The 23937-nt window shown below is 34.7% G+C and overlaps 16 protein-coding genes and 1 pseudogene across 17 annotated transcripts, besides 5 other annotated features; 5 read left to right on the top strand and 12 right to left on the bottom strand.

Moving 5' to 3' along the window:
* Positions 1 to 6702: part of a mobile genetic element that runs on past the window's edge.
* TVAGG3_0300970 (organellar and viral DNA polymerase type B) lies at positions 181 to 1035 on the bottom strand (the record flags this gene model as incomplete). The annotated part of the gene is made up of 1 exon (XM_001314650.1): positions 181 to 1035. The coding sequence occupies one exon, from the start codon at positions 1033 to 1035 to the stop codon at positions 181 to 183; it is 855 nt and encodes a 284-aa protein (XP_001314683.1).
* On the bottom strand, positions 1930 to 2790 carry TVAGG3_0300960 (uncharacterized protein; the record flags this gene model as incomplete). The annotated part of the gene is made up of 1 exon (XM_051229514.1): positions 1930 to 2790. One exon carries the CDS (start codon positions 2788 to 2790, stop codon positions 1930 to 1932), a length of 861 nt encoding a protein of 286 aa, XP_051099244.1.
* On the bottom strand, positions 2847 to 3551 carry TVAGG3_0300950 (uncharacterized protein; the record flags this gene model as incomplete). The annotated part of the gene is made up of 1 exon (XM_051229513.1): positions 2847 to 3551. One exon carries the CDS (start codon positions 3549 to 3551, stop codon positions 2847 to 2849), a length of 705 nt encoding a protein of 234 aa, XP_051099243.1.
* On the bottom strand, positions 3596 to 4161 carry TVAGG3_0300940 (annotated as a pseudogene). The gene has a single exon. A coding segment is annotated over exon 1 (566 nt).
* Positions 4181 to 4336, bottom strand: TVAGG3_0300930 (uncharacterized protein; the record flags this gene model as incomplete). Its single annotated transcript, XM_051229512.1, has 1 exon — positions 4181 to 4336. One exon carries the CDS (start codon positions 4334 to 4336, stop codon positions 4181 to 4183), a length of 156 nt encoding a protein of 51 aa, XP_051099242.1.
* TVAGG3_0300920 (uncharacterized protein) lies at positions 4356 to 4757 on the bottom strand (the record flags this gene model as incomplete). Its single annotated transcript, XM_051229511.1, has 1 exon — positions 4356 to 4757. The coding sequence occupies one exon, from the start codon at positions 4755 to 4757 to the stop codon at positions 4356 to 4358; it is 402 nt and encodes a 133-aa protein (XP_051099241.1).
* A 417-nt stretch (positions 6703 to 7119) lies between the features above and the next one.
* On the top strand, positions 7120 to 7968 carry TVAGG3_0300900 (uncharacterized protein; the record flags this gene model as incomplete). The annotated part of the gene is made up of 1 exon (XM_001314652.1): positions 7120 to 7968. The coding sequence occupies one exon, from the start codon at positions 7120 to 7122 to the stop codon at positions 7966 to 7968; it is 849 nt and encodes a 282-aa protein (XP_001314685.1).
* Positions 7969 to 7972: 4 nt separating this feature from the next.
* Positions 7973 to 8215, bottom strand: TVAGG3_0300890 (serine threonine-protein phosphatase family; the record flags this gene model as incomplete). The annotated part of the gene is made up of 1 exon (XM_001314653.1): positions 7973 to 8215. One exon carries the CDS (start codon positions 8213 to 8215, stop codon positions 7973 to 7975), a length of 243 nt encoding a protein of 80 aa, XP_001314686.1.
* Positions 8216 to 8233: 18 nt separating this feature from the next.
* TVAGG3_0300880 (uncharacterized protein) lies at positions 8234 to 8596 on the bottom strand (the record flags this gene model as incomplete). The annotated part of the gene is made up of 1 exon (XM_001314654.1): positions 8234 to 8596. One exon carries the CDS (start codon positions 8594 to 8596, stop codon positions 8234 to 8236), a length of 363 nt encoding a protein of 120 aa, XP_001314687.1.
* A 139-nt stretch (positions 8597 to 8735) lies between these two features.
* TVAGG3_0300870 (phage tail repeat-like family) lies at positions 8736 to 9554 on the bottom strand (the record flags this gene model as incomplete). Its single annotated transcript, XM_051229510.1, has 1 exon — positions 8736 to 9554. The coding sequence occupies one exon, from the start codon at positions 9552 to 9554 to the stop codon at positions 8736 to 8738; it is 819 nt and encodes a 272-aa protein (XP_051099240.1).
* Positions 9555 to 10798: 1244 nt separating this feature from the next.
* Positions 10799 to 11440: a mobile genetic element.
* Positions 11411 to 11440: a terminal%2Cinverted (terminal inverted repeat of MuDR-3_TvMULE3 transposon ID:TVAGG3_0300860).
* A 365-nt stretch (positions 11441 to 11805) lies between these two features.
* TVAGG3_0300850 (protein binding, bridging) lies at positions 11806 to 12348 on the bottom strand (the record flags this gene model as incomplete). The annotated part of the gene is made up of 1 exon (XM_001314655.1): positions 11806 to 12348. One exon carries the CDS (start codon positions 12346 to 12348, stop codon positions 11806 to 11808), a length of 543 nt encoding a protein of 180 aa, XP_001314688.1.
* Positions 12349 to 12727: 379 nt separating this feature from the next.
* TVAGG3_0300840 (small Rab GTPase RabB4) lies at positions 12728 to 13333 on the bottom strand (the record flags this gene model as incomplete). Its single annotated transcript, XM_001314656.2, has 1 exon — positions 12728 to 13333. One exon carries the CDS (start codon positions 13331 to 13333, stop codon positions 12728 to 12730), a length of 606 nt encoding a protein of 201 aa, XP_001314689.1.
* A 601-nt stretch (positions 13334 to 13934) lies between these two features.
* TVAGG3_0300830 (NFU1 iron-sulfur cluster scaffold) lies at positions 13935 to 14388 on the top strand (the record flags this gene model as incomplete). The annotated part of the gene is made up of 1 exon (XM_001314657.2): positions 13963 to 14274. The coding sequence occupies one exon, from the start codon at positions 13963 to 13965 to the stop codon at positions 14272 to 14274; it is 312 nt and encodes a 103-aa protein (XP_001314690.1).
* Positions 14389 to 15289: 901 nt separating this feature from the next.
* Positions 15290 to 17315, top strand: TVAGG3_0300820 (cytoplasmic heat shock protein 70; the record flags this gene model as incomplete). Its single annotated transcript, XM_001314658.2, has 1 exon — positions 15294 to 17273. The coding sequence occupies one exon, from the start codon at positions 15294 to 15296 to the stop codon at positions 17271 to 17273; it is 1980 nt and encodes a 659-aa protein (XP_001314691.1).
* Positions 17316 to 17346: 31 nt separating this feature from the next.
* Positions 17347 to 18867, bottom strand: TVAGG3_0300810 (armadillo (ARM) repeat-containing protein family; the record flags this gene model as incomplete). Its single annotated transcript, XM_001314659.1, has 1 exon — positions 17347 to 18867. One exon carries the CDS (start codon positions 18865 to 18867, stop codon positions 17347 to 17349), a length of 1521 nt encoding a protein of 506 aa, XP_001314692.1.
* A 21-nt stretch (positions 18868 to 18888) lies between these two features.
* TVAGG3_0300800 (protein C-terminal leucine carboxyl O-methyltransferase protein) lies at positions 18889 to 19770 on the top strand (the record flags this gene model as incomplete). The annotated part of the gene is made up of 1 exon (XM_001314660.1): positions 18889 to 19770. One exon carries the CDS (start codon positions 18889 to 18891, stop codon positions 19768 to 19770), a length of 882 nt encoding a protein of 293 aa, XP_001314693.1.
* A 931-nt stretch (positions 19771 to 20701) lies between these two features.
* Positions 20702 to 20739: a mobile genetic element.
* Positions 20702 to 20739: a terminal%2Cinverted (terminal inverted repeat of Banshee-A3 transposon ID:TVAGG3_0300790).
* Positions 20740 to 21081: 342 nt separating this feature from the next.
* Positions 21082 to 23433, top strand: TVAGG3_0300780 (protein kinase protein; the record flags this gene model as incomplete). Its single annotated transcript, XM_001330640.1, has 1 exon — positions 21082 to 23433. One exon carries the CDS (start codon positions 21082 to 21084, stop codon positions 23431 to 23433), a length of 2352 nt encoding a protein of 783 aa, XP_001330676.1.
* Between the last annotated feature and the right edge of the window lie 504 nt (positions 23434 to 23937).

Raw genomic sequence — 23937 nt, 5'->3', positions numbered from 1 at the left:
CGGTTTTCCGCGGGACGCATTTTTTTACGATTTTCGTACGGAATCTCGACCCGCGGTTTTCTACCGGTCGCAAACATATGAGGAAATTCATGAAATTTGGTCATTTTTCAGCAAAAATATATTTTAGGGTAGAAGGGTATATCTACCCCGTTTTCTACCCTCATTTCTACCCCAGTTATTTTATAAGCGTTTTACATGGTAAACATTGTGAATTCGTGAAATTCTAAACAATTTCGTAGCTTCTATTTCTTCTGTCAGTACATCGAATGTTTTAACAATGCCGAAGGTTTCTTTATATTTCTTCTTGACATCAGATAGAAGGAAATCGTCAGCTGTTGGATAGTTTTTGTTCAGAAATGTCAACATGTCCATTTTATCTTCTGCTGGTTTCTCTACTTCTTTCTTTAAGTCAGCATAGTCGTTTCGCATACGTTCTATCTCTTTGACGGAGTAGTTATATTTCCTCATTGCTGCTTTACATTTTGAACATTGTGGGTTCATTTTAGCATTGTACATTGAAATCTTACCTGCTAGTATGACTAAGGCGTCAATTGCTCTCTTTAACTCAAAAGTTGCGGGTTTTATCTGTTCATTCCATATCTTACCTCTTCTATCTTTATCTCTTATCTGCCATACACATTTTGCAACTAACGAAACAAAGTTGTCGTAGGTCTTAAACTCCCCAGATTTGTATATGTCAGAGATGTTCTTATATACCATATCGCAATCTTTGTCCATGACTTTGTGGTTGCAATGAAATCCAAGAAACTCATAGTTTACCTTTCGTATGAACTTCTTTATTTCTACTGAGTCAGTTGCTTTGACTTCTATTTCATCGAATTCTGGAATAGTGAGTTTTTGTTGTTGGATTTCAGGAAGTTTAGGTAGATGGTCAATAATATCCTGCATTTCATAAAGATATTCTTCATTTGTTTCATCTTTCGCACTACAGTCTAAATTACTTGTTAAAAGTTCCTGCTTTATCTTCTGGATTTCTGTTTCGAAAGTATATGAAGAAGGAATGAAGCTTTTCATCTCTACTAACATTGAAGTTGGGTTCATGACTAACGAGTTTGGTGCTGTTGTTGCTAACATGTTCTTACAATAAAAATAAAAAATATTTTTTTAAAAAAACTAACTTTATTTTTTATTCTATCTTAAGGAAATTCATGAAAATTCAAGAGGGTAGAAAAGAGGGTAGAAAAGAGGGTAGATATACCCTTCTACCCTAAAATATATTTTTGGGTCATTTACACTCATTACGAAGAAGTCTTGACAAAACATTTACGATGAAATCATGACAAAACATTTATGAAGAAGTCTTGACAAAACATTTACGCTCATTATGAAGAAGTCTTGACAAAACATATACGAAGAAGAAGTTTCGACAAAACATATACGAAGAAGTTTATTTCCTGTGTTGTTGTCAAAATGTCATGTTGTCTCATTTTTTCAGAGAAGTTAAAATAACCGAGTGACACATAGTGACATAGTGACACCTTCAGTTCTTCACCTAAACTTTTTTTTCTGTCTTAAGGAAATTCATGAAAATTCAACGGGTGAATTTTGTATAAAAAGCAACCCGCTGTTTTCCGCGGGTTGGTATATTCTTCACAAAATGCTTGTTTTTGAGGTCGAGCCACTTTTGGCTCCACCTCTTTTTTCACCTAAAATATATTTTTGTGCTATGTTTTCAGCACAAAACATATACGATGAAGTTTATTTCCTGTGTTGTTGTCTAAATGTCATGTTGTCACACTTTTTCAGAGAAGTTAAAATGACCTGGTGACCTGGTGACCTGGTGACACCTAAAAAACCACTTCACCTAAAATATATTTTCTATCTTAAGGAAATTCATGAAAATTCAAGAGGGTAGAAAACAGGGTAGAAAACGGGATAGATATACCCTTCTACCCTAAACATTATTTTTCAATACTTTTTCAGCACTTTTCCGTAGTTATATATGAAAGACAATTCGAGATAAAAGTCATAGTACAATGGTATAATATGCTGCACACCGTTTGTTGTGAACCAGACTTGAAAGTCAGAGAAACTGTTACTAGGTGGTTCGTAGAATTTAGAGGTAAGGTCATAAAAGTCCTTACCAATACATAGAAAACTATTGTTGCTTGAACTAAAACTTGCATGACACATAACATTTTGAGGGTCGAACACGTTTCTATAAACTGTCAAATTTGCTGGTGGACGTATAAATTTAAACGGACCGTCAGGTGGTAATGGTTCGTTCTGGTTTAGTAACCGAAGAAATTGTGCCCAAGAACGTTTGTCTACCTCCCAAAATAAAAACTGTGTACTTCTTGGAGGGTTATTTTCAATCCTTTGAAATGAAACTGTGGAGTTCATCTTGTCATATTCTAGCTTCAGATAGTACGTTCCGTTTAGTAAAGAGTCGTATTTTTCTTGAAATTCCCAGTAGTATTTGTTTATTTGAGTTTGAAAGTCATTTAGAGTTTTTTCAAGACTTTCGTCTGAACGAACTGTAAAGATTCTCATTTCGTCAAATTTGTCTATTAGACCATCAGAACCTTCATACTGCCCATGAAAATATACTGCGAACATAAAAGCGTTCGTTCTTTTTGAAAACAAAACTCTTCTAAATCCTATTGCCTTTGCATCTGAAGGACTTTGAAGCCAACGAATTGGATAGTCAAACCTGTAAGTACGGGATGAAATTTCTTCATCTGATATTGCCCTACCGGCGTTTGTAAAGATATAGTCTAACGGTTTTGTATCTGCTACTTTTGTTCTTTGTTTTTCAACCTGAAACATTTAATATATGTAAAAATATATTGTTTTAAAATAGTATGCCATTTCATATTTCTCATCTAACAAACATGTTGTCTGACTGCTTGAGGGTTAGGTTGGTATCGTTCGAACTTGACGCTTGCAATCCCTTCAATTGCATTCAAAATATCGGAGTCTGAGTCAAACATTTGTTCTCTCTTTGTAGTCTTGAAAGCGTCAAGAAGTTTTGCAGCTGTTTGTTCATTGCCATTTGCATAGTAAATATGACCGTCCAAATCTGTTATAGTCAATCTGAGATTGTATCCTTTCTTATTTCCGTCTTGTATGGCAGCAAGTACTCCCATGAAGCCTTCTTTGTTCTTTCCTTCGTCAAAGTTTACTGTAAAGGTTCGACCAGATGTAATTTGACTTCTAACTTCACGGTACTTTTCATATGCATATCTTGTTCTTTCCATGGGAGCATGTTTGTCTTCACCTTTTCCTTTTTTCCTTCTCAAAGGATGCAATTGTTCGTCGTGTTTCCAGTAGAATCTGGCAAAGCCGTCGTGTCCTTCAACTTGCGGTTCAGAAACATTGAAAGGCATATCCATAAGACGTTCTTCTTCTAACCTCTCTAATCTGTTTGGATAATTGGCGCGCGCTGTTTCCAAGTCCATTTCGTAGCGAAGACCAGACAATTTGTCATAGACTTTTATGGGTCTTCCCTTCCTATATTTAAACTTCTTTGAAACTCTCCAGCCATATCTTTCTAACTCTGCTTTTATTCTAGCAGATTTTCTATCCATTCTATATGGGGGCATTTTTATAAAAATAAAAAAATGTTTTTTCTTTACTTAACATAACCTCCCGCTACCATAAGTCTTTGACGCCAACCCATACCAGCTAATGAAGGTTGACTAAACTTTGGTTTTGGTTTATCTTCAGTTTTTGGCTTCCCTTCTTCTATCGGTTTTTCGTCACTTTTCGGTTCATCTGACTTTACTTCACTTGCAGGTATGGTTGTGTCGTTAGTATCTTCGTAAATATCATATGCCATTTGTTTTTGTTTTCCTTTCAACTTTTTGTGTTTGTTGTAAAGTTTAGAATATTTCGACTCTAAGTCAATGAGATGTTCTATAATGAACTGTTGGTCGGTAAAATATACTTTTCCATCTGTTGTCTCGAAAGCTCCTTCAGACTTCAATATTTTATTTGTGAGAGTTGTTCTTTTTTGAGATACTAGCCGTTCCATTTCTATGAAAAGTGACTTTGTAGTTAGGGTTTGTATTTCCAAGACCTGGCACTTTCTATTATTGAATTTTTCTCTTCATCTGTAAGTTCTTTGACAGGTTTTGACAATGGTTCTGAACTTTTTGTTTGTGGTGTCAAATCTACCGTTTCAACTTCTTCGGTCATTTCATCTCAGTAAAAAATTTTAGTTTGGTTTGTTTTCAACTGGTTGTTTAGGTTTTTTAAGTCGGTCTAAAACTTCCTGAGGTATAGGAAGAACTTGACAAACACGTGGTTGTGTAACTGCTGGAAGCCGACAAATCCATCTTGAGCCCATTTGTCTCAATGCTGTATTGTTCATTTCATCTCAGTAAAAAACTTTACATTCCCCACGTTTGAGGCGGTTGAGGTTGGTTATTGTTTACCCATTGTTGTGCATGGTTATATCCTCTGTTAAAGAATCTTTCACCTTGGTCCATATAGTGTCCTGCTTGGTTATAGTAGTCATTTGCTTTGTTATAATAGTTTCCTGCTTCTCTTCCTACATTGTCCATCCATCCTTGAACTTTTCCTCTTGTTTCAGGATTTGGAATAAGATTTGCTGCATCTCGTGCTACCTCCCAACCTTTCTGTACAGTTTGTATAATAGGTTGTGCTTTCTCTTTAAGTATACCTAATGTACTCAAAATCTTCCTTCCAACTCCAAATACACCTCTGGCTATTGTTCCCACTGCGGGTAAAAATCTGGATGCAACTCCTGCTAATGCGCCAAATAAACCCATTTCTTATAGGGTAAAAAATGACGAATCCAAACAAGGACCCCTATGTTTCTAAGGCAACAAAGAAAGCACTCATGGTAAAAATCTTTAGTTCAACACCAAATGCTTGGTTTATGGATATCTTGGAAAACATTCCGAGGTATAGAGAAGATGGACCTCCATACTGGCTAATATTTGTCGGTCAAAACACAAGATACTGTGAAGCCATACCATTACAGTCCAAAAATATTTTAGATGTGAAAACTGCTTTGACAATATTCGTTGACAAATACCATCCAACAAAACTGACATCTGACTGTGAAAGTTCTTTCAAATCAGATGATGTAAAAAACTATCTGCGTTCAAAAAATGTAAACCAATATTTCATTGTCGACCAAAACCATTCTGCTCTTGGTGTCATTGACAGTTGTATAAAAATCTTAAGAGACTTAAACCAGCCACAAGGTGGTGAGGTAGATGAAATGTCATATGACGACAAGTACAGACACTTCTCCATGGCAAAGATGAGACAAGTTTTAAATATTTACAATAGCCGTAAACAAAAAGGTTTGGGAAACCATTCCCCTGAAGAAATGAAAAACAACCCCGACTTAGAGAAAGACTATATATTTAATAGTTTAGTCAAAAGAGACAAACAAGAAAGAATGCCAGGCTTCAAACTTAAGAAAGGTGACAAAGTAAAAATAGAAATACCTAAACGCGACCCATATGAAAATACTATTGACTATGACAACAATGGGAACTCGACAGGTACTCGCATTCGTGTTCGTAAAAATAGAAGAAAGTATACAAGAGAATATTATGAAGTTTTAGGCAAACATGGCAAAATGTACAGACTGCAAGCAGAAGATAAAACTACTATTGTCAGACCTCGTTTCAAACTTGTCAAAGTTCAAGGTGGTATACTTTCAAAGACAGTTCCTAACAAATATAAGACAACTCCTGACGAATATGCTAAAGAAGTTGAAAATGACGACTAAGCAATTCTATACCATGCACAAACTGTCATGTAAGGTGGCATGTATTTTTTACCTAGTCCTGTAGATGTTGTTGTAAAAGTATGTTGGTGGTTTCCTCCTGGTTCAGTTTGTCGAAAAGTCTTTTTTGCTGAATGGTTATAATCTGGAGATAAAACGTCATAGCCAGCTTCATACTCTGAGTTGTATAATGGGTGGTCTCTTAATGAGTGGCTATGGTCGCCAGAAAAGTTTGTTGTACCAGAATGACTATGTGGTGGCAAGTTGTCGACAGATATCGTTTTACTTCCACCTGTTTTCTTTGGAGTGTGTGCACAATACAAAAAACTTTCGAGTATTTGAGTCCAAGTTCCAAAACCAAGTACTACTTCTGGTCTGGTAGAGTTCATTGACGTATAAATAGAACCTATAGGATATACTGTTTGAAGTATTTCTGTCTTTAACGTTTGAAGCTCTGTTTTGTCAGCTTTTTTATCATATAAATCTTGAGCAGTGAATTTAACTTTGTTTTCATCCTCCATGACATAGACATTTCTACATCTAATGTCTTCATCCGATGTTAAACCTTGTGGAAAGTTAGGAGGTTTCCAATTTAATACATCCCCACCAGTTTCTTCAACCGTTCCTTCAATATTTTCTATACCAACAGTTCTGAAGAAATCGTGTGTATGTCCAACGTCACTTTTCCTGTTTAAGGTTTCTTGTAAGTTTGTAATATTTGCAATGGTATGTGTATGTCCAACGTCACTTTTCCTGTTTAAGGTTTCTTGTAAGTTTGTAATATCAGATATAGAATGTGTATGGTTCTTGTCGGCTTTAAGGTCTAAACACCCTGAAACCCATCCTGTATCGGCTTTAGCTTTTAAAATCTTTGTTGTCCGTTCATGGTACCATTCAACCCTTTCTTTAATTTCATTGTCTTTTTCATCCACATATTCCTTATCTGCCTTCTTCACTAACGCACTAGTCACACATGCTAACTCATCGTCAACATATGTTTTATCTGCTTTCTTTTCAACATCCTCTTTCGTTGCATAAGCTTTGTTAGCTCTTTCTTCTTCTTTTGCTATTGCATCGTCTACATACTCTTTGTCAGCTTTGTTGTCAACATCTGCTTTCAAAAGAAGTTCATCTATAGGTTTCTCGTTTAAAGTTCCTTTTGTTGGATTTATACAAACAGTATGGTTCTTACTGTCTTGAAATAGAAACTCGTCTGTCAATGGGTTTAATGTCAGTTTTAAGTTTCCTTCTTTCAATGACTCAGATATCTTAGAATAGTTTGAAAAGTTTGTTGTGTTCTTATTTAGAGCTTGCATAATGAGTTGTCGGTTGTGTTGTATTTCTCTCATAGACGCTGTTTCTTTCGACATTTTTATTCTAGATAAAATATGCTTTCAATAGAAAAAGAAAATTCAAGAGTTGCTACAACTAAACCATTAGATGAACTTTTTACTAACGTCGGTCAAAAGTTTGAGACAGAGACCGTAAAGCATGAAGGCTATCGTTTTGACTACCCATTAAGATGGCTAAGAGACCCATCTGTCACAAAAGCTATTGGCTTTCGTAGAATGAAGTTCATTTCAGAAGCCATACATGGTTTCCCATTTACGGTCGGTTTTGAAGTTCGATACTATAACAAAGAAAAACATACGTATGAGAAATTTGAACAGGGAAAACTTTTACAAGTGAATTTGCTTGTAAACTTAGAAACAACTCTTCAAGCTTTTCAAGAAAAAATAAACGATATCTATCTCGAATATGCAAACCAGTTTAACATTGACGAAGGAGAGTACCATCTCGATATTATATATGACAGGAAAAATGCAACTGTTAAAATCAATAGAATAGAAGACCTTGGAGAAGACGTTTATATTTCTACAAAATATAACAACTTGGCATGGTATAGATTTTTGAGGATGTTAAATCAGCCTGCAGAATATCCAGTACACCCGGACTTTTATGAAGTCGAAAACCCTAATGGAACATATGAAAATGTTTTCGACCCAGCTGCTATTATTGTTCATGCTTCATTTTCTGGCGCCCAAAACTCTTTCTTATGCTTGGCAAATGACTTTTACGAAAAACCTACAAAGTTATACGAACCACCAAGTGGAAGTATTTCAGACTTTCAAGTATGGTTTACTACAGATGGAAGAAAAAGAATAATTCCATTATACCATGCGTTTTACTTAGAACTTAGTTTCATATACAACTACTATCGAACGGTAAAAATATAATTTTTTAATACGGTTGAGGTGTTGGATTTGGTTGCCAACTAGACTGTGGTGCAGGTTCAGGCTGTTGTATAACAGGAGCTTGTTCTTCTGGTTCAGGGTCTTTAGGTATAATACCAACGAACTGACCTACTCTTTTGCCAATATTTTTGACTCCGTTCCAAATTCCTCTTCCTACGGTTTTTATTCCATTCCATATACCTCTTCCAACATTTCGAAAGAAGTTTCCAATACTACTGAAGAAACCCATTTTACTATATGTAAAAATCTAATGTCCGCCTAGTCTCTTACGTTTCCTGTTGAGTTCCATAGCATTCTTTAACTGGAGCTCATACATTCTGTTTCTCCTCTGGTAGAAAACATACTCTGGGTCAACTCCTGTGTTCGCGTCATCTGCATAGAGTTGTTTATATCCCACTTCAGGGTTTGTATAAAACTCTTTCCATCTCATATTTGCATACCATGGTGGCAAGCCTAACGCAGCGTCATTTGACATGGCAGTTTGCATTTGTACATCTGTTGGCACTTGACCATAGTTTGCCATTGCAGTTTGTATTCTAACTTCATTTGGAATATTCTCTGGGTTTGGTTGTCCAGGTTGCTGTGCATTCGCTAAGTTCTGTGCGTCCATTTAATATTAGATAAAAATATCTCTTACGAGTACATATACTGGACATTTGCAGGCATTGGTTCATCTTCATATTCTCTATATCTTTCTGCCACGTCAAATAAGTAAATGACACAATGGAAAAAACCTAAAACAAGTAGTCCTATTTCAAACCACATTTACTTACTAGTAAAATTTCTTTGTTATGACACTTTTTCCGGTTTATAGGACCTCTCTCATATTCTATCTTATCGTATCTAAACTCATAGTCATGTATGTCCTCTAACCATCTCATAACGGTTTCCAAACCACTTTTATCGGATGTAAAGTAAAAGCATGGATGGTTATGTAAAACGTCTAAAGTTTCTAAAGAGTCTCTCAAAGTCCAGTCTACTTGGTATTGAAAATCCCATGTGTTATAGAACGGCGGGTCCACTATAAAGAAAACATTTTCCTTGTCTTTATATTTTTCATACAACTCTGTCCAATGACATCTCACAAACTCTATACCCTCAATATATTTTTCTATGTTCTCTTTGAAAACATTTGTATAGTTAAGATATAAAACTTTTGACATAAGTGTTTCAATGTCATGAACTCTTATAGAACCACTATATAATAGTCTAGCAGATATACTATCCCAGTCAATATACTCTGCTTTTTTCAAAACCTCTCTGACAATATCTTTCTTATCTAATGGTATACGTTCCATCTTACCTATAGGTATCTTTTCTTTTAACTCTTTCAATATATTGTTTGTGTCTGGTATATGTTTGAGACGGTCCATATAGTTGTCGAAGTCATTGCATATAATCTTTGAGTCAGGAAATATTGTATGGCACAAATGGGATATATAGAAACTTCCACCGAACAAATCTACAAATGTTAGACCATTCGGTAGTTTCTTAAGTTCTCTCAATAGAATATCTTTACATCTACTCTTATTTCCAAAGAAGGGTAACGGTGGTTTTGTAAAATTCATTTTATATACAATAAAAATGTTTTTACCTGAAAAGTGAAGTTAAAAAGCGGCTTTTGACAGATGTTTTATTGTGACTTCTTCGTAAAGACTTTGTTGAGATTTCTTCGTAAATGAGTGTAAATGACCCAAAAATATATTTTAGGGTAGAAGGGTATATCTACCCCGTTTTCTACCCTCTTTTCTACCCTCTTGAATTTTCATGAATTTCTTCGTAAAGACTTTGTTAAGACTTCTTCGTAAAGACTTTGTTGAGACTTCTTCGTAAAGACTTTGTTAAGACTTCTTCGTAAAGACTTTGTTGAGACTTCTTCGTAAAGACTTTGTTAAGACTTCTTCGTAAATATTTTGTTGAGATTTCTTCGTAAATGACCCTAGTAGTATATTTGGTGTAAATTTCATGAAAATTCAAGAGGGTAGAAAGAGGGTAGAAAACGGGGTAGATATACCCTTCTACCCTAAAATATATTTTTGGTGTAAATTTCATGAAAATTCAAGAGGGTGAAAAATTAGGTGAAAAAACAGGTGAAATCTCACCTCTTCACCTAAACATTATTTTTGGTGTAAAATTCTGAGTAAAATGACAGATGGAACACATACTTTTCAGTAAGTACATATGGGGTAGAAAAGAGGGTAGAAAACGGGGTAGATATACCCTTCTACCCTAAATATATTTTTGTCTGATTTACGCTCATTACGAAGAAATCTTGACAAAGTCTTTACGATGAAGTTTTGACAAAGTCTTTACGATGAAGTTTTGACAAAGTCTTTACGATGAAATCTTGACAAAGTCTTTACGATGAAGTTTTGACAAAGTCTTTACGATGAAATCTTGACAAAGTCTTTACGATGAAATCTTGACAAAGTCTTTACGATGAAATCTTGACAAAGTCTTTACGATGAAATTCATGAAAATTCAAGAGGTGAAAAATGAGGTGAAAAAACAGGTGAAAATCTCACCTCTCACCTAAAATATATTTTATTGAATTCTGTATAATATTCTGAGTAATATGACAGATGTTTATATAACACTTTCTCCGGTTTATAGGACCTCTCTCATATTCTATCTTGTCATATCAAAACTCATAGTCATGTTTGTCCTCTAAGACTTCATTTATACTAAACATCTTCAGGGCTAGAAGGCACGAAGTGCCTGGAAGCCCCACTACCTTTTTTTTTTTTTTTTTTTTTTTTTTTTAAAAAAGTCACACAACCCGTCTACATATACTACTACGTAAATTTTAATGAAATTTATACAACATTATAAAAATTTATGAATAAAAACTTGATATAAAATAACATTTTTATTTTTACTAAGAAAAAAAAGGTTTTTGATAATAAATTTATTTTATTTCGAAAAAGTAGCAATAATCGTAAAAGGGTATTGATAGGCTTGCTAAAGTAACTAATTTTAGCTGTCAAATACTTTTGTATTTTGAAGTAAATTAGTATAAATTTGTTTTTACTTTTATTTCGAAAAAGTAACAATAATCGTAAAAGGGTATTGATAGGCTTGCTAAAGTAACTAATTTTAGCTGTCAAATACTTTTGTATTTTGAAGTAAATTAGTATAAATTTGTTTTTACTTTTATTTCGAAAAAGTAACAATAATCGTAAAAGGGTATTGATAGGCTTGCTAAAGTAACTAATTTTAGCTGTCAAATACTTTTGTATTTTGAAGTAAATTAGTATAAATTTGATATTATTTTAACTCCCTTTGAAAACCTCAATTTTCCATACAGAGGGAACGGGAATAGCATCCAATATTCCCTGAGAATGGTTGCGCATTCTCAGTTCCCTCTATATTTCGAACGAAGCTCTCATCGGTCTTTTTTTTAATACTAAACGTTTTTTTTCCCTGTCACTTTTAGCTAAAATTTGGGTTTGCCTTGCTAGCTAAATGTTTTTTTAGCGAAATTGCGTATTGTACGTTTTTTTCGCAAAACGAAACCCTTAAATAGCTCAATATATTGAGATTCGATTGGAAATGATTCTGACCTTGATAATAAATTCCTGACTCTTAATATAGAGCTCGAAAAAACCTGTCTATTTCATCGTAGTATTCTGTTGGATTCTCACTTTTGATATCATTCATTGAATTCATATTTATCGAGAATCTATGATAAAAAGCATTGAAGTTTCGTAAAATTGTTGATAAAGTCGAAAAGAAGGAGGTGATTCTATATAAAATAGAAAAAAAAAACTAAAATAATAATTGTAACAAACAATTTTTATAAAGAAAGATGAGTACAAATTACTTTTGGAATTGGACATTATATCCTCCATTCTCGTTTTGCTGTAATTTGAAGTTATCAGTGCTGAGACCAAACAAACCTAAAAACTTGTTTCCGAGATCCTTGAGTTGACCTATAGCTTCGGTTTTAAGTTTTTCTGTTTCTTCTGCGGCTTCTTTCTTGCATTCTTCGTATTCTTTTGCATGAGTTGTTTCGACTGATGGATCTTCTTCAATTGCCTTTTTGATTTCTTCTAGGGCTTCATTGTACTTTTGAACCTTTCTTAAAGCCCAAAACTTCCGCAGTCTAACTTTTGTATAATTTGGTTGGTATTCAAGCGATTTATTGCAATCAGAAATACACAATTCGGGTAACTCTAATGCTACAAAGCATGCAGCGCGATTTCCATATAAAATGGATTTGGTCACATTATCGCAGCCAGAATTCTCCTGTTCAGCATCAACAATTGCTTCGGTGTATGTATCTCGTGCTTCTTCGTACTGTTTTTGTTTATAAAATTCATTACCTTTGTTTTTATTCTCTAAAATTTGTTCCATAGACATTTTTGTCACTTTTTTGTAAAATGTTCAATCAACAAAGTCTCTTTATCAGCAATACTATTAGCTTCATATGGTTTAAAAATAGAACTATTTCGTTGAGAAAAAGCTATTATTAGAATATTTCATATTCGAATCAAGGACATTTTAGAAAGATTTTTGTTATATGAAAGTAATATTCTGTAAACTAGAAAATAAGCGGTATAAAGTGTGAACACTATGTGAATTTAGTAGTAAATCCATCTTCTTATATTAAAATTCGGGAAATTAATCCGAATTTTGTAATTTTAAATATGACTTAGAAATATTAAAAACGCTACTGTGAACAGAAGTTGAATTTATTACAAGAATGAAAGGCAATTCTGTAAATAAATAATAAAAATTATTATTTGCAGCAACCGCCATTATTATCCTTAGTTTTCTGGTTCATGGCATTCTGAGGTGTCTTTGCTGATTTAGATTTGATTTGATTATACCAATTATCAGCTATAGAGGAAAATAGAATATCAACGCCATCGCCTGTAACTGCTGATGTAGCAAAGAAACCTAAGCACCCTAGGGTTCCTTTAAGCCTCTCGCCGCTCTCTATAATTTCTAACTGTTTAGATGGATCAATAAGATCGTATTTTGTACCTGCTAAATATAATTGGCAATCAGGTTCTACATTAAGTATATTTTGCTTCCACTTTTGAAGTGCTGGAAGTGGATTTTCATCAGAGCAATCGTAACACATAATTGCAAAATTTGCACTTCTATAGAAAACTTGACCTATCGACTGATATCTTTCTTGCCCAGCAGTATCCCAAAATTGCATATGTACTGATTCACCATTATTGGTTTGAACAACAGTAGGCGATAAAACTGGTGTCACTGTTGAAGTTGTTGTAGGTGTATAAGTCTTATCAATAAAACGACTAAGTAGTGCAGTCTTTCCAACTTGTGTGTTTCCTAAAATAATGACACGAGCATCAGGAGTTCTCGCCTCTGTCATTACTAGTAGTAAAAGTGTCAGCCCCGGCAACAGTGGTCAAATTTGCATATCCACTTTTTATCGATATGTTTTTAGAATGTATTCGTTTTCTTTTATTGAGAACAGTGAGGTTTTCGAAGAGAACAAAAAAATTTTCTGATCCAACCAAATCTTTTTCAAACTTTTGATCATCAAAAGATTTCATATTTTTCTTCAGCCTCTCTATTACGATTAATTGTTACCTTAATACATTGATTGTTGCGGGTATTTTGTCGTTGATTGCATTATTATGTAAAATCTGACCTTCTGGTATATTTATTGATGCAACAATTCTTCTCTTTCTCCTTCATTTAACTTAAAGCTATGAATAATACAATTTTGATGAAATATATGTTAATGATGGTTCAATCGCTTTCCAATAGATCAATCATGGTGATTTAAATTGCTATGCAAAAGGATGTCATATATGAATCATATGAATTGTTTCAAGAAATTTTTTCCCAAAAAAATTCTAAGGATAAATCAAAATCTCATGATTCATTATAGTTGCAAGGCTGTACTTTGTTGATTTTGATACAGACAATTATGAATTTGGGAAAATAAAAGTGACAAAAATTGAAAATTTCTGCAAACTATTATAAAAGTGACAAATGTTATCAGTCATCTCCCACTCAACCAACTCTCCAGTCTTTGCAAACTTCTTCGCAAAAGCAACAAAGGAATTCTTCGACAAAGTTAACGCTGTTATTGATGAACGTGTTCGCCCAGTCCTTCAGATGGATGGTGGCGATATCGTTTTGAAGGATATCACTGATGGCATTGTCTCAGTTCAACTTACAGGACACTGCTCTGGCTGCCCATCCCGTAAAAATACATTAAATGCTGGTATTCTTGGATGCCTCCAAGAAGAATTCGGTGAAAAGGAAATTGTTGAAATCAAGGAACTTCCTTTAACAGAATAAATGTAATAAATAAAGTACAAATAAGTTGTTGATAAAGATATTTATTATTTTTTTCTATTTGCATTGATTAAACATAAATTTGAATGATCTATGATGACGATCTTTAATTACAAGGAGGATATTGTTCTATTAAATCACTTTGTTACGAAAATTAAAGATAAAAAATTCGATATCGAAGTAATTGACCATTCTTTTGTTTCCTTTCTAAAGATAATCTATTTTTTGGAAAATAAATTCCTGTATTTTTTCCAAAAAAAGATTCAAAATCTATTTTTTCAATCTAAGTGATGCTAAAATTTTTTTGAAATTTTCATTTTTAAAATATTTTTGGAAAAAATAAGGAAGAGTTTGGGAAATCTAAAAAAGCAGATACATTTTATTTTAAAAATATTATTGATTTTTATTATTAAAACATTTATATATTTCCTATTTAAAAATTTTTATTGAAATTTTTTTAAGTATCTCTCTTTTCAATCGTTAAATTTATTCTCTTTCTTGATTTTAAAAATATTTCAATTATACATTTAGTTTTTTAAGACAAATTAAATTTTAAATGGAACAAAAAATCATCCTTTTTCGTAACTGATAGCATTTTATTAATGTACAAAAATGTGCAAACATAATTGTGAAGCATAAAGCTCTAATTCAAGTTTCGATTTTTTTCAATGTCGGATATCGAATCGTTAAGTTGAAATTAGGGAAAAATCATAGTAATCACTTCTAAAGGAACTTGTTCTTCGAACGATTTTAATCTGACCTGTACTGATCACGGGCCCACACCGTTTACAAAATACTCCGAAATTTTGAGGGCTAAAGTAGCCGCCCAATTATTTTTTGGCCGATCAAAATTTTTCCACAAGTCAATTTAAATGCGGAAATAGCATAATTAAATCGAGACTAATACATTTCTCAACAAATCATGTAAATTTATTCACATCACTAATTTTTTTAAGCGACCACTTATTTTGGCAAAAAATTGAGAGGAGCCTTCATCCGAACATTTCCAATCATTTTTAATAATGTCTGCTATTGGTATTGATCTTGGTACAACATACTCATGCGTAGGTGTCTTCCGTCATAACCGTGTTGACATTCTCGCCAATGATATGGGTAACAGAACAACCCCATCTTATGTTGCTTTCACAGAAGATGAAAGACTCGTCGGTGATGCAGCTAAGAACCAAGCCGCTATGAACCCACAGAACACAGTCTTCGATGCTAAGCGTATGATTGGCCGTAAGTTCTCTGATCCAGTTGTCCAGAAGGATATGAAGCACTGGCCATTCAAGGTCGTCCGCGGTGATGGCGATCGTCCAAAGATTGAAGTCCAGTTCAAGGGCGAAACAAAGCAATTCTTCCCAGAAGAAATCTCAGCCATGGTCCTCGGCAAGATGAAAGAAACAGCTGAGAACATGCTTTCCGAAAAGATTACAGATGCTGTCGTTACAGTTCCAGCTTACTTCAACGATGGCCAACGTCAGGCTACAAAGGATGCTGGTGTCATCGCTGGCCTCAACGTTCTCCGTATCATCAACGAGCCAACAGCCGCTGCTATCGCTTTCGGTCTCAACGAGAAGTCCGACAAGGAACGCCACGTTCTCATCTTCGATCTCGGTGGTGGCACATTCGATGTTTCCCTTCTTGATATCGATGGTGGCATGTTCGAAGTTCGTGCTACAGCTGGTGATACACACCTTGGTGGTGAAGACTTCGATTCACGCCTTGTCGATTACTTCGCAGATCGTTTCCAGAAGAAGTTCAAGTGCGATCTCCGCGAATCACCACGTGCTTTGAGAACACTCAGAACAGCTTGCGAGCGTGCTAAGCGTACAATCTCTACAGCTGCTAACGCTTCCATCCTTTGTGAGTCTCTCTACCAGGGCCACGATTTCCAGGATACAATTTCTCGTGCTATGTTCGAGAACTTGAACGATGAGCTCTTCAGATCCACACTTGGCCCAGTTGCCCAGGTTCTCAAGGATGCCAAGATGTCCAAGTCCGATGTCACAGATATCGTTCTTGTCGGTGGTTCATCACGTATTCCACGTGTCCAGCAGCTTCTCCAGGAGTTCTTCAACGGCAAGCAGCCATGCCGTGGTGTCGATCCAGATGAGGCCGTCGCTTACGGTGCTGCAGTCCAGGCCGCCATCATCAAGGGCGATAACTCCGAGGCAGTCAAGGATATCTTACTTCTCGATGTCGCTCCACTTTCCCTTGGTATTGAGACAGCTGGTGAAATCATGACAGTTTTGATCCCACGTAACACAACAATTCCAGCCAAGAAGTCAAACATCTTCACAACATTCGCTGATAACCAGCCAGCAGTTACAATTAAGGTTTACGAAGGTGAGCGTACAAGAACACACGATAACAACCTTCTCGGTACATTCGATCTCACAGGCATTCCACCAGCACCACGTGGTGTTCCACAGATCGAAGTCACATTCGATGTCAACGCTGATGGTATCATGAACGTTTCTGCTCAGGATAAGTCCACAGGTAATGTCAAGAAGATCACAATCAAGAACGACAAGGGCCGTCTTTCCCAGGCAGATATCGACCGCATGGTTTCTGATGCTGAGAAGTACAAGGCTCAGGATGAAGAAGCCAAGAAGAAGATTGAAGCTAAGAACGGTCTCGAAGGTTACTGCTTCGGTGTTCGTAACTCTGTCAACGGCGAACTCGGCTCTAAGATCGATGCTGCTGACAAGGATGCCATCCTCAAGGTTGTCAACGACACACTCGCTTGGATCGATTCCAACCAGGACGCTTCCACAGCTGACTACGAAGCCAAGCAGAAGGATGTCGAAGGCCAGTTGATGCCACTCATGCAGAAGGCCTACCAGTCCGCTGCTGGTGGTGCCGGCGGAATGCCAGGTGGTGTTGACCCATCTATGTTCCAGAACATGGGTGGCGCTGGTGGTGCTGCCCCAGGCGCTGGCCCATCTGCTGGTGCTCGCCCATCAGGCTCTGGCCCACGTGTTGAGGAAGTCGACTAAGCTAATAGAACTCTTTTGTAAATAATCTTTTTTTATATACATAAATAACAAAACTTTATTTTTTTTACAATATTTATTGTTCATCATCTTCTTCCTCTCCAACAATGTCATACACAGTATCAATAACTCTCTGAGCCATGTATTGAATCCTTTCGTCATCATTTTCTTGGAGATCTCTCATATATTCATGTATATCATGCATTTCCAAATATTCAACAAAATCAACAGCAGCTCTCTCTCCAATCTGTCTGGCAGTGAATAACAGTCTGAGAATCAAATCCAATGAAACGGAGATTTCTTTATTGGATCCTGAATCCAAAAACTCAGTAAGAATGTCTATATCAATAATTCTAACAATGTTTTGTGCTGCTTCGTGACTTTTTGATGAAAATACATTGAAAAAGTTTAAAGCAGAAAGTTTTCCTTCAGCAGAAAGGTGCTCGAACATATCATTAATAGGAGATATTATTCTATCAGTTGATCCTTGCAAAGCTGTCAAAATAAACTGAAATGCCCAAATTTCTTGTGAATTTGGATTATTTCCACCGGAAGGAATGAACATATTAATCAAATTCGTCATGAAATCAAGTATATTTGATGCTAAATACTTGTTTCTGATGCCTTTTTCAATGAGATAAGGAAAAATTGTTACATTATTTAACAAAGAAAGCTTAAGTTCATTAGGAAGATAGGTAAGTAGTTGTGAATAAAGTTCTAAACCACAATCCCATGCTTCTTCATCGTATCTGGGAAGTTGATTCCAAAAATCTGAAAAATAATCAAATAAAATTGTTAAAATTTGGGGTTCTGTCTTATTATTTTGAATTATTTTGATTGCCAATCGTGCTGAGTATGTAAATACTAGTCTATCTTCTAAATAAACATTATATAAAATTTGAATGTGTTCTATAGTAAAATTTTGGAAGAATTTGTTATATATTGGTATAAATATTCTAAATAAATATGAAGGACCTCCTTCTGCACATCTAAATTCAATCATTTTGTTAAAATTTTCGAATGAAGATTCAAAATCATCATTGAAAGGACCAAATGAATCATTATATCTTTCTTCATCTTTAACTAAGTTAAGTAAACACGCAGTAATGTTCTGATTAAAGTTTCCTTGAGTAACTATATTTGTATTGCAAAAAATGTTAAATATCAGAGGAAAGTATCGATTCTGAGGTATAAATTGGCCAAAACTGTCTAATGAATATGCTGTAATAACTGCTAAAAAGAAAACAGCGCTTTCTATTTCTGAAACATTGGCTGATGTTGATAAAATATAGTAAATTGCTTTATCTATCTCATTGTCGAGTAGTACTTTAGTGAATGTCTTTAATGTAAATTGATTTTCTATAATGGCGTCATGAATTTCAATGAAAAAGTGAGATAAACAATCAATATTGTTGATATCAAGTGTTGACTGCTGAGTAAATTGGTTATTAATGGCTTCACAGCTTTCTATAAAATTAATGAATTTGATATTAAAGAGTTTTTCTAGCATTTCAGCATCATTAACATCCATGTACCTTTGATATTTGCTTTCTTTAATGGAGTCTTCAATGTCTTCTTCAGATGGCTTGTAAAACATTCACTTTTTTTCGAAAGCAAAATGATTAATGTTGAGGGAGAAAATGCCACTGTTGAAGACACTGCATCAGAAGTGATTGCATTTAAGATGTCAGCAATTTCTAAAGGATACTACAGTGATAAATACATGAAATACTTCGCAGGAGATATTTTGTACGGATCTCAGCTTCCTCATCAAAATTTCGGAACATTTATTAGAAGTTATATGATAAGATATGTTGTTAAGTCATTTTTCGACAAATTTGGCCCAAAATCACAAGTTGTTTCTCTTGGATCAGGTTTTGATACATTATATTGGAGACTTAGAGATGAAAATATTCAATTTTCAAAGTTCATAGAAGTTGATAAACAGTTTGTTGTAGCCAAAAAACAGAAATATCTTGAAAATCAAGTTTTTCAACCATTAGATAATTATATTTTATGTGATCTTGACTTAAATCTAGAAGAAAGCACAAATGTCTTGAACACTCTGCTAATTCCTGATCTTCCAACTCTATTTATTGATGAATTTAGTTTAATTTATCTTCAACCCCAAGTTATTCAACGATTATTGAAGTTTTTCGCCGGAAAAGGTGCATTTATATCTTATGGAATGACAAATCTTGGTGACGATTTTGGTGATTTAATTAAAGAAGGATTTAATGATATGGGAATTCCATTGTACGGTGCTGACTTCGCACAAAGCACAGAAGAATTCATAACTAAAGCACTTGATATAGGATTTGAATGTGCTGATGCTCAAAATGCGGTTTTTGTTGTAAAACATAAAATTCCAATAGAAGAAAGGAAGAGGATTTCAAGGTTAGAATACTTTGATGATCCACACGAAGTAGATTTCATTTTATCTCATTATGCTTTTTATGCAGCAGGTTCTGAATATTTCATCAAAGATTTACTGAATTAGAATGCGTAGATCTTGGGACATTCATACATTTACTATTGTAACTTGTTTTTGTTTTCCTTAATAATAAAACTGTTAGTTATTTAGATAAATTTTAAATTATTTTTGCAATATGATATTTAAATGACATGTTATTGTATTTCTGCACATAAATTGGATAGTATTATCCTTATTGAGGTGAAATCGATCATTGATTCTAAGATAAATAAAAGTTCAAAAAATAAGATAGCTTAAAAAATAATATACGGTAGTGTTTACTAATAGATGAATAGTATATAAATTCTATTAAAATGGATTTGATCCAAAAAAATATAAAACCAAAAATAATTGTTATAATTTAAATGAAGAAGTAATTTAAAACGATTTTATTTATGATCAAATTTTATATATTTTTTTGGATCAAATCCATTTTAATAGAATTTATATACTATTCATCTATTAGTAAACACTACCGTATATTATTTTTTAAGCTATCTTATTTTTTGAACTTTTATTCAAATCTTTGGTCGCAAGAAGAATTGCATGATAAATAAAAACATTTAATCAAAGTCAATTTTATTTTTCATATTCAAATGGACTGAGTGTTAACATTTAACATTTTTTGCTAATTGTCGTCAAAAATTAGGCATAAAGCAAAAATTGATATTTCATATGGTTTTATGATAGATAAGCATTATATTCCCACTCATTATATTCGTAAATTTTGAGGTTTATCCTTCGCTTTTAAGATCATTGAATTTGATTTTTATATAAAATAGTTATATATTAGAAAATAATATGAGTTTATGTGATATTATTTTTCAGAAGATTTTGTGTTCTTCTTCAAAATTTTACTTTTTTATTAAAAAGAATCTTTACAAAATATACATTTACTTTAATTAATATTTAAAAACGTGCTCTATCAAAAGTTCCAAAAATTCAATATTTTAGCTTTTCTGGGGTGTCACTTTTGATGAATTTCTGTTTACAACAGTACTTATCATTTTACACAACTTTCATCAACTGTGAAGTGAAAGATTTGACAATTGAGCAAAGATTTTTTGAGTGTGTTTCTTTTTTATAATCTTAGATGAAGTCATAACACCTGCTCGTAGTCTACTTCAATCGATCACATTCCCATCGTATATAAAATAGACAACAAGAAATAATTTTTTTTCTCAATTCTGAAAGTTAAAATAAACAGCTTATTTAGCGATAGCAAAACTCAATGACAAAAGTTATTTCTCTATAACGAGTTTTATGAAAAACCAATTTCCAGAAAACTCTCATCGAACTCAAATAAAATTTAGTAAAAAAGACGATAGGGAAAATTTTATGGGCAAGGATGATTTGATTGTTTTTAATGTAGAACCTGATGAGCCAGCTCACGAAACTGAGCCAGAGCTTCCTTGGGTTGCAGAGCTTCGTACTACTGTATCAGAATTATTAAAATTACAACCTACAATTACTGTTCATAGATCAAAATTATTCTCACTGTTCGATGATTTGAGAGCACTCATGAAAGATTTTAAGCCAAATCCAACTGAGGGCACAGATCTAAGCGCAATGTGCAGAAATTTCATCGATGCTATGAACAAAGCGCGCCAAGTTGTATATTATTGTTCAGCTACTCATTGGAGCCAACCTGCGATATCGTGGTCGTCAGGTACAATGAGAGACTCCATCAAAAGAATCAGAGAAGACGTTGCAGAAGTGTTGGCTGCATTTAATATTACTCCACCAACTCCGTTTGTACTTCCAGACGATCAATACGCAGCTGAAAATAAAGTTGACCTTCTACAGTTGAAGGGATCGCTGATGGAATACCACAATCACTTAGAAAACCAACCACAAACTCCACAAATTCAACAAGTTATGTCTCTTATTACAGACCGTCTTAGATCAATTGGACCAATCGAGGGTCTCCAAGATGGTCCTCCATTGGTCTGCGTGCCTCCTTTCTTGCCTTCCAAATTAAATTTGGTTATGACTCATGATCAATTTGAAATTGGTCAAGTCATTGGCTCAGGAACATTTGGATCTGTCCACATAGGTCAACTCACAGGAACATTCAAGAAAGTCGCAATTAAAGTTTTGAATACAAAAGTTTTGGGTGGAAGACAACTAGAAACATTCAAACGTGAAGTTTGGACAATGGCTACACTCAACCATCCTAATATTCTTCGTTTAATCGGTGTAACTCTTACTCCTCCATTTTGTATCATCACAGAACTTCTCAAATGCTCATTATTCGATCGCCTTAAACTACTCTCAGCTACAAAGCGTTCTCTGATTGCTCTAAAAGTCTCTCAGGCCATGGAAAACCTCCATGCAGCAAGAATTATCCACAGAGACCTCAAATCAGCGAATATCTTACTCGATGACGAGGATATGCCACGCGTATGTGACTTTGGCCTCGTTGGATTCAAGACAGGTGCTACAAGAACCGGATTTGTTGGGACAGCCCAGTGGATGGCCCCAGAAATCCTTCGATCATCACCATTCTACGATGAAAAAGTCGATGTTTACTCGTTCGGTGTCATGCTTTGGGAGATGCTGACTCTCAAAGAGCCTTATGCCGGAATGTCACAAGATCAAATGGTCATGGCCATCATCGAAGACGGCCTCAGACCATCAGTTGTTGGCTGCGGACCGCCACGTGTCGTAGAATTGATTCAGCGCTGCTGGGCAGAAGTTCCATCAGATCGACCAACGTTTGCTCAAGTTTCTCAAGCACTTGCACAGCCAGAGTTCCACTTCATAGGAACAGATGAAGAGGAATTCTCTAAGATGGCTCCAAAGGACAGATTATCTCAAAGTTTGGTCAACGCTTACGATGCAAACAACGTGACTCAGATGCTTGAATACCTCAGAGAAGTCACCAGGGAATCGACAGATCACGATTCCGAGCTTATGCCAGTTATCATGACTTTATTCCCTTCACTTACAGCTGATATTCAAGCAGGATTCATTCGCCATCTCCCAGCCATTGTTGATTTCGAGCAATTCCTCGCAAGGAGAGGTTACACATTCATTGTTTCTCTTCTTTCATCAGATAATCCTTCAGTTGTATCAGCAACTGTTGAATGTCTTAGAGGAATTGACTTGCATGCAAAGGCTTTCAGACAAGTCGCTCTCATTTCGAAGCTAAGTCACAGCACAAATGTAGATGCGATTGCATTATGCGCTGATTTATGCGAATACGAGGATATCGCAGAACATGTCATCAGAAACTGCCTCCCATTCAATCTCCCGGACACAGTCAGCCTCTATTTACTTTATGTGTACCACAGCCTCCTTTTACACAAGAATTTCAGGGCAAAAGTCAGTCTCATGAAAGAGCCGCTTGAAATTTGTGCAAAGACAATTAAAGCTCATCCATTCGTGTCTTGCATGGTTCTTGAGAAGTTCATCTTCTCAGAGTTACACAGCGATATTGTCGTTGACTTGGATTTGATCAATTTAGTTGCTCTTCAAAGTAATGCAAATCCAAGATCTCTCAAAGTTCTGAAGAACATTTTCACAATCGTTAAGTCTGAATCTCTTGGTCCTTACGCAAAACTCATTGGAGAAGTCGTGAGAAGACACAGGAGATACTTCGACGACGACCACTTGATAAGGAAGTTGTCACAGATAAGCGGTTGCGAGATTAAGTCAGGACCTTCTGATGCTTTGATCAAATTCTAATAAAGATTCTTATTATTTTTTGTTGTTTTCAAAAAAGAAAAAAAATAGATAAAAATTCATAATTTTTAAAAGGAATATTTATGACCTTAGATTTATATTGTAATGTTTTGAGCAGCATGACATAAGGATGTCGCTTGGGGAACATTTGGGGACTCGACCAAATAATTTTCGAACTCTGGGTTAGATGTAAAGCGTCAAAAATGATATGTAAAGTTTAAAAGATCTTGACAAGAAAAAGAAGTGTATCAACTCAAACCATCATCGAAGCTAAACTTGTTTCAACAATTAATGTTCATCCATAGAGAACTTTAGTAATGCAGTTGAACATATATATTGCCATATAATTTTCTGGATCATTTAATGCTTCAATATCTACTTGTTTATATATTGAATAATGGATATAAATAGATAGAAAAGGATAGGTATTAACTTTGATGATGACCAAGTACATGAAGGTGCATCAAAGGATGATGCAGCCAAAGTTTAAAATATTAAAAAAAATTT

The sequence above is a fragment of the Trichomonas vaginalis genome, chromosome V (assembly GCF_026262505.1).
Source record: "Trichomonas vaginalis G3 chromosome V, whole genome shotgun sequence".
Classification (NCBI taxonomy): Eukaryota; Parabasalia; order Trichomonadida; family Trichomonadidae; genus Trichomonas; species Trichomonas vaginalis.
This window is presented reverse-complemented; position numbering and strand designations above follow the sequence as displayed.